Here is an 11940-nt window from a genome sequence, read left to right as displayed (position 1 = left end):
CCCACATGCCGCGGAGCGCCTAGGCCCGTGAGCCATGGCCGCTGAGCCTGCGCGTCCGGAGCCTGTGCTCCACAACGGGAGAGGCCACAACAGTGAGAGGCCCGCGTACCGCAAAAAAAAAAAAAAAAAAAAAAAAAAAAAAAAGATATTACTTGCCATTAATCACACAGCAGAATTGGGGTTCAGACCCAAATGTATTTGACTCCACTAATCTATGTTGCCACCCAAATTATTTGGCTCTGAAAAGCCAAAAATAGAGAACTCAGCAGCTTAATCCTTGAAGTGGCACTAAAATTCATTAACCTATGAGATATTAAATGTATAAATGATCATATCCTAACTTACTAAAATCACTCTTTATTCTGTAATTTATTTTTTCGAGAGTAGGATATAACTATAAGTAATATAACTAAAATGTATAATATAAGAAAGTATCCACCATTAAAATATTATAAATATATTATGATACATAAGTCTTGGGGATATAATATACAACATTATGACTATAACAAAAAATACTGTAGTGGTATATTTGAAAGTTGCTAAGAGAGTAGATCCTAGAAGTTTTCATCAAAATTTTAAAAAATTTTGTAGTTATATAAGATGATGGATGGTAACTAAACTCAAGTACTAATCATCTCACAATATATATGTATGTCAAGTCATTACGCTGTACACCTTGAACTTACACGGTGTTGTATGTCAGTTATATCACAATAAAAACTGAAAAAAAATTATAAATATAAATTCTGACCCCCTTATGCTATTACTTTAAGAATTAATAAATGATTTAAATGTCTTATAAATTCCATTAATGAACACAACCGAAACACCATGGCTAGAAATGAGAATTCTTTTGTCGTTATGAAATTAACAGGTAAATTATTTTTCCCTACTAATAAGGTAAATTGTAAGAATTTTCTCTTACCGCTGAATGTATTTAGTTATCCTGGCAGAGATTTCTTAGAATAGTTGGCACTGATTTTGTTCTGATGACACAGTTGCCTACAGTACTTTTGTTATGCATTCCCAGGAAACATGTCCAGGAAGCAGAAATCAAATCATATTTGAAAACTTTGTTTCTGGTGCATTATATTATATTACAAAACTGATTAAGTTTTGTAATATAATATAATCCATTATAATAAAAAAGCACCTGAAATCAAAAATTAAATGAATGATTTTTTTACCCTACTATTATTTAGAGTCTTATAATTAAATATTTGTTCATTTATATTAGAAGCATTATGACAATATCACTTGCCTGTGACTACCCAATAGTTACACAGAAAATGATCATATAGTTTTGTTCATAGGGGATTTTAAGAACTAAACTTGCCCACTGTTTAATTTCACTTTCTAAAACTTTTTTTTTTGCTTAGACTAGTGATTGTGCATTAGACAGTGTAATAGGTTCATTCATATATCATGACAAATCAATTCAACAAAAATTCATTGAGTATCATTTACAAGGCACTGTTAAGCTCTAAGGAAGGATAAAAGGATGAGTAACACTCTGAAAGAGACGTGGTAGCAACTATGAGATAAAGCAGGGAAAGTAAGATCAGTACTGTAATAAGGGTATAAAGTGCTGTGTAATTGCAGTATGGGAGCATTTAATTCCCACTGAGTACATGTGTAATGGGAAAGTTGGAAAAGAAACTAACTGAATATCTACACTGAAAATATCCCAGGTCTTTTTCTATAGACATTATTTTAGTCAATCCATAGCAAATTGCCAGGTATTTTTAAATTAGCTTAGTTTTTCAGAAACAGACTCATAGAAAACAAACTTATGGTTACCAAAGGGGAAAGGTGTGGGGGGAGGATAAATTGGGAGTTTGGGAATGACATATACACACTACTATACTTTTAAAATAGATAACCAACAAGGACCTATTTTATAGCACAGGGAACTCTGCTCAATATTCTGTAATAACCTAAACGGGAAAAGAATTTGAAAAAGAATAGATACATGTATATGTATAACTGGAAAAAAAATAAGCTTAGTTTTTAAAAGACCCTGAATTTTTTTTTCTTTCAATATCTGTGATACATGATGCCTTAAATTCAAGTAAAAAGAAGAAATCTTGTCCCAGAATCAATAAAATTAAAACTCTGTAGGCTCTTAAAAGGCAAGATTAATATGACTTGAACGGAATGAAGCAAAGCCAAAGCAGCAGTGTGCTCTGCTGATTACTCGTGCACCAGCATGGCCCCTCCTCCCACGTCTTGGTGTAGCGTGCCTGAGCTTTGCAGCTTCTCTTGCAGCCATCAGGACTAAAGACTCATCCTGAGGAATTACTTAGTAATATGCAGCCTCCAGGGCTTTGCACACCCTGTTTCCTCTGCCTCGAAAGCTTTCTTCCCCATCCCATCTGTACTGTTATCTGGTGACTACGCTTTCAGGCCTAATCTTGGACATCACCTCCACTGGGATATCTTCTCTGAGTTTCCCCCACAGATACACACACACACACCTTCATCTGAATTGAGAGTCCCTCCTCGGTTCTCTTACTTCATCCTATTCTAATCCCATTGTAGTATATGTGAGGTGAGACTATTGTCTTTTTCTCCACAAGTCTGCCATCACCTGGCAGGCAAGAATGGTATTTTGTTCAGCCCCTAGCACAGTAATGTTACATCATAGGTGCTCATTACAGATTGAAATGTGTCCCACGAAAAAAAGAGATATGTTGAAGTCCTAACCCCCACTACCATGAAAAGTGACCTCATTTGGAAATAGAATCATTGTGGATAAAATTAGTTAAGAAGTTAATACTAGAGTAGGGTGGGCCCCTAATTCAATATGACTGGTGTCCTCATAGGACAGCCACGTGAAGACAGGGATAAAGCAACATGCCACCGAAAGCAGAGATTAGAGCTACACAGCTGCAAGCCAAAGAAAGCCCCAGATTGCCAGCAAATGACCAGAAGCTAGGAAGAGGCAAGGAAGGATGCCCCTACAGGTTTCAGAGGGAGCATGGCCCTGCTGACACCTTGTTTTGGACTTCTAGCCTCCAGAACCGTGTGACAATAAATATCTGTTGTTTTAAGCCGTCTAGATTTTGATACTTTGTTACTGCAGCCCTAGGAAAATAATGCAGTGCTCAATAAATTTGAATGGATGGATAGATGACAGAATTTTTACCTAGATATGACAAATCTATGTCCATTCTTAGTTATATCTTCCTTCTAGCCTTGATCTAAGCAGAGCTTCTTTCATTTTATTTGGCCATTTGAACCTACAAGTTTGATTTGTCAGATTCTCAGATTTCTTTCTCCTCTTGTTCTCAAACACTCCAGATGCGATTTTCTGCCTCGCCATCTCCAATACTGAACCTAACTGTATTCTATGAAAAAAATTTTGTACCCATATTTGCCTCTTTGTATACAGTCTATATCTTGATAAATCTTTGTGCCTGAACTAAATTAGTCGGGGAGGGGGGGTTTGTTTTGTTTTGTTTTTTACTCTTAAGAAAACTAACCTGAGGATGTGCATGTCTCAATATCTTAAGACAGAGGAGCAATGGAGTGTGAGATTCTGTTCTGTATGTAAGCTACTTAGAAGAGCCCTCTTGCCATGGATGTACTTGGTGGCATGCTGTTTGAGCTGGCTGATTTTGTGTCTTGCTACCATTTAGTGGCAATTTAGTGTGGTGGCCATTAGCTTGGGCTTTGTTTTCAAGTAGAGCTGGTATCAAATCCAGTTCTGCCACTTAAAACCTTAAGTAAGGTATTTAACCTTAGTATTCTTCACATTCCTCATATATAAAATGGGATGATAGTGATGTCAAAATTCTGAGTTATTATAAGAAAATAATGATATAACATATCAAGTTCTTAGTATGGTTCATGTAGTAAAGTCAATAAAAGTTATTATTATATGGGCAAGAAAAATTCTCTCCATTTAGAATCAAAATCAAATTATTTTGTAAAGCAGCATCCTCTGGAATAAAAACTGAATTGCGTTATAAATGAAAAGTATAAATCTGTCTTGGAAAAAGTGTTTAATTCTGCCCCAAAATACAAGAAGGAAAATGGAAAAAAATCCTACCCCCCCCATGGACACATAGCTTTATTATTGAGTCAAAAGACTCATCCGCTCTTTTTTTTTTTTTTTTTTTTTCCTTTAAACAGGCTAAAAAGAGAGATGAGATTATCCAACTCTTAAGAAAACAAAGAGAAGAAAGGATCTCGGTGAGACTGATAGTGAGGCATTCAGATAAACCTCGGGGCGGGGCGGGGCGGGGGGTGGGGGGGGTTAACTATGGCAAATTCTGAGAGGTTTTATAGCTTTACTCCTTAAATCAAGGTGCCCATGGTCCAGAGCCTTTCATATGCTGGAGGGGGCAGGGCATAGACATCAGATAATCTGACAGTCTTTGATAAACCAAAGACATCTCCACAGTGTGCAACTCTGCTGGCACAGAAATGGTGCTCTTGTCTCTGGGCTTATTGTCACATGTTGTAAAGCCGTAGGATATTAACATGGGCTACTTCATTGCTAATATTTGTTTTACAATGATTGATCTTGCTTAGATCCTACAAAAACAAATGCTAAATGAAGAGGAAAAAACAATAAAAGCAATAGCACCCCATACACTTCTGGATGTACAAACACACTCTCCTGAGTGAACCCCAAATGCCCTAATCTGGACCATTTCTAACCCCACAGTCTCCGGATTCAAGAAGCTGGTCATTATAAACTCTGTGATAATTTTACCTCAGATTTTTTTCAAGTAAGTAAATTTCAGTCAGTGCAAGAACTAAAAATTTTCCTTTTTTATTTTTATTTTGTTTTGTTTTAGAAAGAACTGGTTTCCCTTCCTTATAAACCAAAAGCCAAAGTATACAAAGCAAAGTAAGTTTACTTCTGTCAAAGAAGTGCTTCTTTTTTTTTTTTTAATCAGTTTGCTCCCTACCTTCAAATCTTCTAAAAATCCACCCACTCTTTTAGAGATTTCTTGCCTTGAGAAAACTTTCTTCTCCTCATCTACATTAAAGCCTGTGCCCACTTACATGTCTGTGCAACATGCAAGTATAAACTGGTGCAAACAGGAGAGTAGATCAACCTCGAGTCTGTACGCATTCTCTTCCCCTCCTTTCTCATCCTGGGTGATTGTGTTCACCTGCCATCACTCCTCTTCAGCACCCCTATCCCCTACCCACACCTAGCCCTGCCATCTTTGGCAGATCAGCAGGTCTTCTAGATTATCAACTCTGATACCACCAAAGGCATACCTAAGCTTGCTAAATCTAAGTTCATCTAGCTTCACAGTGACGGGTTAATAGCCTTATCCCAGAATAATGTTAGAGCAGCACCAGGCACATGGTCCAGAAGAGTTTAAAGGAAACCGGCTATCACTGGTTAATCACGAAAGAATCCCTAATAAAAAATGTAAATGTCTTCATTTTTGTATTCTGATTGAAACCCAATGTGGCTAACTCGACATTAATTTGACAAATATTTATTTGCATACTACATTCAGGGAAAAACAAAATGTAATAGAATTTTTATTCTTACCTCATTGGTATTGAGGCTGACTTCCTTGAACGTTATCAGATGTTATTAATGAAAAATTAATATGTCTATGCTGATTTTTAAAACTTCTGAAAAAATGGAAAGATCACTTAATCACCTGGCTATATTGTCTACACAATGTTCAACAACTTAATTTCTTGCTTTTCAGCTAGATGATTTGACTTAGCTTCTAAGGGTGAAGCAAAACTAGCCCAGTCAAAAGTTCACTTATCTGATTCAAATAATGAAGATTGCTACTTGAATTGTATCAACAGATCTGTCTGGGTACCTTAGATTTCTGTGCATATTTTTATAGGAATGATCAGAACAGTCCTGTTACTATCCATGTACATTCACCTAAGAGTAAAACATTATTTCACAACTTGAACAGATAATTCCCTTAATGATTTAAGTGCTTACCTAATTCCTTTTGTATACCAGGTTGGCCTCCCTCCTCTGTCCTGAAGCCTTGAATTCCATTCCATTTCACTGTGACATCTTCTTTCCCTGAGCTTCTTACACAGTTACTGTCTGCACCATTCTTTTGGCAGTTAGTCAGCACTACTTTGTGCCCATATTTTATAATTATTCAACTCTTATTAAGTTATTTAACTTTTCACTCGTCTATGACTATATTGTAAGTTCCGTGAGAAACTGGGTCACCCAAAGTGCCTAGCACACTGCCTCCATGTAGGAATTCAGAAAATATTTGTAACCCCCCCCAAAATTTTTTTTTTGGCCATGCCAAGTGGCTTCCAGAATCTTAGTTCCCCAACAGGGGTTGAACCTGGGACCGACAGCGAAGGCGCCAAGTCCTAACCACTGGACCACCAGGGAATTCCCTGTAACAAAAAATTTTAGCTAAAAAATGTCATGTAGTTCAGCATTAGCTAATTTAGAAAGTGGTGTTTCTATACTGTACAGTAATTTGTAAACATTTTTAAATTTGTGAAATATCTTAAACACAATTTTATTTTAATTTTGCCCTCTTTTTCCTCCCTCCATCCTTTCCTGTCTACCCAAACTTTCCCCACGTATACAGATATGCCCTTACCATCACTCCTTCATCAGATCTTAGGATACTCCAGGTCCCCTTCTGTCAGAAAGAAAGAACTAGAAAGTGTGTACATAGTAAAGTTTCAGTGGCACTATGTTTTTTTATCCGATATTTGCATTGTAAAAGAGGGCTGACAAGAAGGAACAATGGGTCATCCAAAGAAATCAATCACCAATGATGAAATCTCAGAAGTTTGACTCAGGTGAGCACAATATATTTAAGTTTAGGAAGTCTGCTCCCGTGCCCTTCAAGTCACACTTCACAGTGGAATGACCACTCCTCCCACACAGTTTACACTTGATTGCAAAATCTAAGGCATAGTCAGAATGCAAGACAGTAAATCTTTATTGGAGAAACTTTCAAAAGTTTTTTTCATGCCACGTTGTGTTCACAACTACAGAGTTCTGTGTATTGGAACTGATTCATGTTACTGCCAACAGGAAAGTGATTTCAGAGTCAGATAAAGAAGACCAAGAAGAAGTCAAAGCCTTGGACTAATTTGATTGACACATGGGAGAGGATGGCTCACTTAGATCTTCACTTTTGAAACAACCTGCTCTTACATCAGGATCATTGGAATCAGTTAAATTAAACAAAGAAATAAAAGTTAAATATGCAACACTTCTAGGAATTTTACCAGTTATTGAATACTTGTGTCTATTTTACTTAGTGAATATCACTGTATTTGGTACCACACAGTAATCGTCTCTCTCATCTTATACATTCACAAACTCCTATTTATCTTGTTTTCATTTGAAGGGTATTTCCAAAATTTCTATATTTGATCTATGTTATGAATATCAGATAAACAAGAAACAGGGGTTTTATGTGCTTCAACTTGTAGACCACCAGTAAAAACAATTAATAAGGAAATAGAGGTGAAAGGTCAGTCCTGAAAACGTTAAAGTCTTCTTGCAGTAAAAAAAAAAAATCCATTTCCCAAAATTTGGTTTATTCAGTTTCTGGAATATGTCTAAAGTCAGTCAGAAGTGAATTGCTTCTAGTTCTGTGACTAGCTGGCTCAACATTCCTTCATCTTATTATTATTATTTTTTTATACAGCAGGTTCTTATTAGTCATCAATTTTATACACATCAGTATATACATGTCAATCCCAATCGCCCAATTCATCACACCACCACCACGCCCCCCCTCCACTTTCCCCACTTGGTGTCCATACGTTTGTTCCCCACATCTGTGTCTCAGTTTCTGCCCTGCAAACCAGTTCATCTGTACCATTTTTCTAGGTTCCACATGTATGTGTTAATATACGATATTTGTTTCTCTCTTTCTGACTTACTTCACTCTGTATGACAGTCTCTACATCCATCCACGTTTCAACAAATGACCCAATTTTGTTCCTTTTTATGGCTGAGTAATATTCCATTGTATATATGTACCACATCTTCTTTATCCATTCGTCTGTCAATGGACATTTAGGTTGCTTCCATGTCCTGGCTATTGTAAATAATGCTGCAATGAACATTGGGGTGCATGTGTCTTTTTGAATTATGGTTTTCTCTGGGTATATGCCCAGTAGTGTGATTGCTAGGTCATATGGTAATTCTATTTGTAGTTTTTTAAGGAACCTCCATACTGTTCTCCATAGTGGGTGTATCAATTTACATTCCCATCAACAGTGCAAGAGGGTTCCCTTTTCTCCACACCCTCTCCAACATTTGTTGTTTGTAGATTTTCTGATGATGCCCATTCTAACTGGTGTGAGGTGATACCTCATTGTAGTTTTGTTTGTTTGTTTGTTTTTAATATTTATTTATTTATTTACTTTTGGCTGTGTTGAATCTTCGTTTCTGTGTGAGGGCTTTCTCTAGTTGCGGCGAGTGGGGGCCATTCTTCATTGCGATGCGCGGGCCTCTCACTGTCGCAGTCTCTCTTGTTGCGGAGCACAGGCTCCAGACGTGCAGGCTCAGTAGCTGTGGCTCACGGGCCTAGTTGCTCCACGGCATGTGGGATCCCCCCAGACCAGGGCTCGAACCCACATCCCCTGCATTGGCAGGCAGATTCTCAACCACTGCGCCACCAGGGAAGCCCCTCATTGTAGTTTTGATTTGTGTTTCTCTAATAATTAGTGATGTTGAGCAGCTTTTCATGTGCTTCTTGGCCATCTGTATGTCTTCTTTGGAGAAATGTCTATTTAGGTCTTCTGCCCATTTTTGGATTGGGTTGTTTGTTTTTTTAATATGGAGCTGCATGAGCTGTTTCTATAGTTTGGAGTTTAATCCTTTGTCCGTTGATTGGTTTGCAAATATTTTCTCCCATTCTGAGGGCTGTCTTTTCGTCTTGTTTATGGTTTCCTTTGCTGTGCACAAGCTTTGAAGTTTCATTAGATCCCATTTGTTTATTTTTGTTTTTATTTCCATTCCTCTAGGAGGAGTGTCAAAAAGGATCTTGAGGTTCAACATCCCTTTGTCTTATACACATGGACGTGCTCCCAGTGCCAGTCTCCCTCACTTTCAAAGATCATTCCCTTTGGTATATATTGGAAAAGAGAAGGTTAAGACGTTGTCCCTTCTGTCCAACTGGCAGACCTACTCAGGGTTGTACACGCAGCCCCAGGGCTCCAGCTCTATTTAGAACCACCGTGCACTTCACTCCTGGCCTCCACCTGCACGTCCTGGACGTAACCTCCGTACTATGCAGCTCCCATTCACAGTGCCAGCAGCGGAGCCAGTGATCCACTGGTCAGAACTTAATCATTAGGGACACACCAAACTGCAAGGGAGGCTAGGAAATAGTCTTTAATGGGGGTGGATGCGGGGACATCTGCCTAGTTAGAATTCAAGGACTCTATCACTAAAAGAAATGTTTCTGCCACAACACTATTTGGAGAAAAAATGTTTTGAACAGAAGGAAGGTAATCAGGCTTAGAGAAGGGAAATTTAGAAAGTTACACAATTAGTAATCTCATCTCAGCATTATCAAGAATAAAAGTTACCCTGTCAGGGTGATGTTTTTCACTGCCAGACAGATAGCTCTCTCTTGTGAAGACGGATATAGCAGGCTATCAAAGCCTAAACTTTCAAACCATATAGCTAATTCTCTTTGTTCTGATTCCATGCTCACTGAGAAATCTTCTTTCGCCCAGAGGGAGAGTATGTGCTCAACAGGCCAAGGCAAACATCGGTTTACCTGATGATTCTATTTCTCAACACGTAAATATATTAGTCTCTTAGACTGGGTTTGAGCTTGTCAAACTAAGGGTTGGACCCTGGACCAAGACAATTTTACCATGAAAAATTCTACGTTATGAGCCTTCTCAGCAACCAGTGTTCCCCCAGTGACACCTCTCTGCATTACCAAGTGTAATGGTCAGGTATTGCTGCAACAGTACTGAATAACAAAGTGATCTAAAACATTTATTATTGCTCACATATCTGTAGGTCAACAGAGGATTTGGCTGATCTAAGTTTGGCCAGATAGCTCCGCTTCAGGCTGCAGGGGCAGGTCTTCTTCTCGCTACATGTCTGTTGATTGACAGAGGCAGCTCTGCCCCACATATCTTCTTCGGGATATACCTGGACCAGTGGGATATCTGAGCTATGTTCCTCTCAGAGAGTGGCAGAGAAGCAAGAGAACAACAAAAACACGTGAGGCCATTACCAGTCTAGGCTCAGAAACTTCTGGCTCATTCTGTTGGCCAAACAAGTCACACGGTCAAACACAAGGACAAAGGATGGGGAAATATACTCTGCCCCTTTAGTAAGAAGAACTTCAAAGTCACACAGTAAAGGGTGTGGTTACAGGGTGGGGTGAAGAATTGGGGTCACTGTTGTTATCTGCATTAGGTTAACTGCATACCTTAACCAAATCTATCTGGACCAAGGGCCAGGGTATCAGAGGGAGAACTCAGGGCACAATTTAATTATTTGGGCCAAGGTAACAGCTTCTCTAAGTTATAGCAGATGTTATAATTTTGGAAATAAATCCTTTGCAATTTACATTAAGTGCTCAGCTATCTGCACACTTACATATCTAGTTGCCTTATCAAACCTTCACAAGTCAAGGTAACTCTTATTGTTGCCAAGAGTTAATTGATTTAGGCAAAGAAACTTGCTGAAATCCACACAGACATTAAGTGAAGAAAAGCAGGACTGGAAACAGAATATCTGATGCCAACTCAGGTGCTTCTATTCACCATATCAGCTCTCTCTTTGGTTGTTTTGATAATCAGGAATTTCTAAAAAGAATGTGTTTTGGATGTGAAATGTTCTAATTCAGACATAAAGACGGGCTGTAAATGAACTTGCCATAAACATCAGCCCTCTTCCTGCCAATGCTGCTGCTTTCTGCAGTAGCAGAGCTTCCCAGTATTACCAGCTGATACTGAAACAGATCCCCCAGCCTGTGATCAGTCAGGCCTGTTTGTCTAAAATTGCAATGGCTCAATCTGAGACCAAAACTCAGAAGTCAGTGGCCCAGATGGGGCTTCTGCCATGCTTCACAAGAGCATGGTACAGGGGAAAAGGCAAATCAGACCCACCTTCCAGCACTTAGTACTTTAGTTTTTGGACAGGAGGCTCACTTTATTATTTGAATGTATTTGAAAACATTTTGTTTACAACAGGAAGTAAATGTAAAACACGACTATTGTGGGAGTTTAGAAAAAGGAGCACACATTGAGGGCTGGGTTGGTGAGGAAAGCTTTTCCAAAGGAAATGAGGTCACTCTTTCCTGGGGGAAAATTGAGGGGGTCATCTCCTTTCTACCACAAGGCTGAACAATCACCTACACCTATGTGCCCTGCAAAAAGTACTATTATTTCCTTGCTGGGCTCAAGAACACCCTTTGGCTTCTGGGAAGTCCACTCTCTTCTCGCCTAGAACTCCCACTTGGCCTCCTCTGGACGCTATCCACGCTGTCCCCAAATTTGCCTGGCCAGTGGTCACCCTGCCTACTTGAGCATCTGTTCTCTTCATCCGCCATTCCTTTCTCAGGTGTAGCCCTGAGTGCCTGGACAGCGTCCTACCGAGCCCTGGCAGGTCTCAGAGTTTGCCTCTCCCAACTGCGGAGCCTAGGACGCTGGGAAATTGGCTGTGCCCCTGAGGAGTGGGGGCAAGATGAGGTCCTGTTTTTAGCCACAATGCGGTCTTCATCGGATTTCGGAGAAGCCAGTCTTGGATTTCCACGTCCCCGCGCCCTGGGCAAACGCAGGATTTCCCTGGGAAGCTCGAATTGGGGTGGGGAGCTGGCTCCCCTCCTCTGCTCGCTCCCCTCGAGCGGGCGGGGTGTCTGGCGCCGAGCGCGCTGGAGGAGGCCCTGGCGGGGGCGGGCCAGCCGGCGGGGCTGCCCTCCCCGCAGTGACGTCCCAGAGGGCGGAGGAGCGACGGACTGGCTCCGC

General features: G+C 39.7%; 1 protein-coding gene across 1 annotated transcript in view; it reads left to right on the top strand.

Moving 5' to 3' along the window:
* Positions 1-7221, top strand: part of HOATZ (HOATZ cilia and flagella associated protein) — a 24111-nt gene extending 16890 nt beyond the window's left edge. The window contains exons 4-6 of the mRNA XM_007128249.1: positions 4141-4200; positions 4812-4864; positions 7022-7221. Coding sequence (XP_007128311.1) covers positions 4141-4200; positions 4812-4864; positions 7022-7079 — 171 coding nt within the window. The 3' untranslated portion in view covers positions 7080-7221. The remainder of the gene's footprint in view (positions 1-4140; positions 4201-4811; positions 4865-7021) is intronic.
* The last annotated feature ends 4719 nt before the right edge of the window (positions 7222-11940 follow it).

Source organism: Physeter macrocephalus, chromosome 16 (genome assembly GCF_002837175.3).
Source record: "Physeter macrocephalus isolate SW-GA chromosome 16, ASM283717v5, whole genome shotgun sequence".
In the NCBI taxonomy this organism is placed as follows: Eukaryota; Metazoa; Chordata; class Mammalia; order Artiodactyla; family Physeteridae; genus Physeter; species Physeter macrocephalus.
This window is presented reverse-complemented; position numbering and strand designations above follow the sequence as displayed.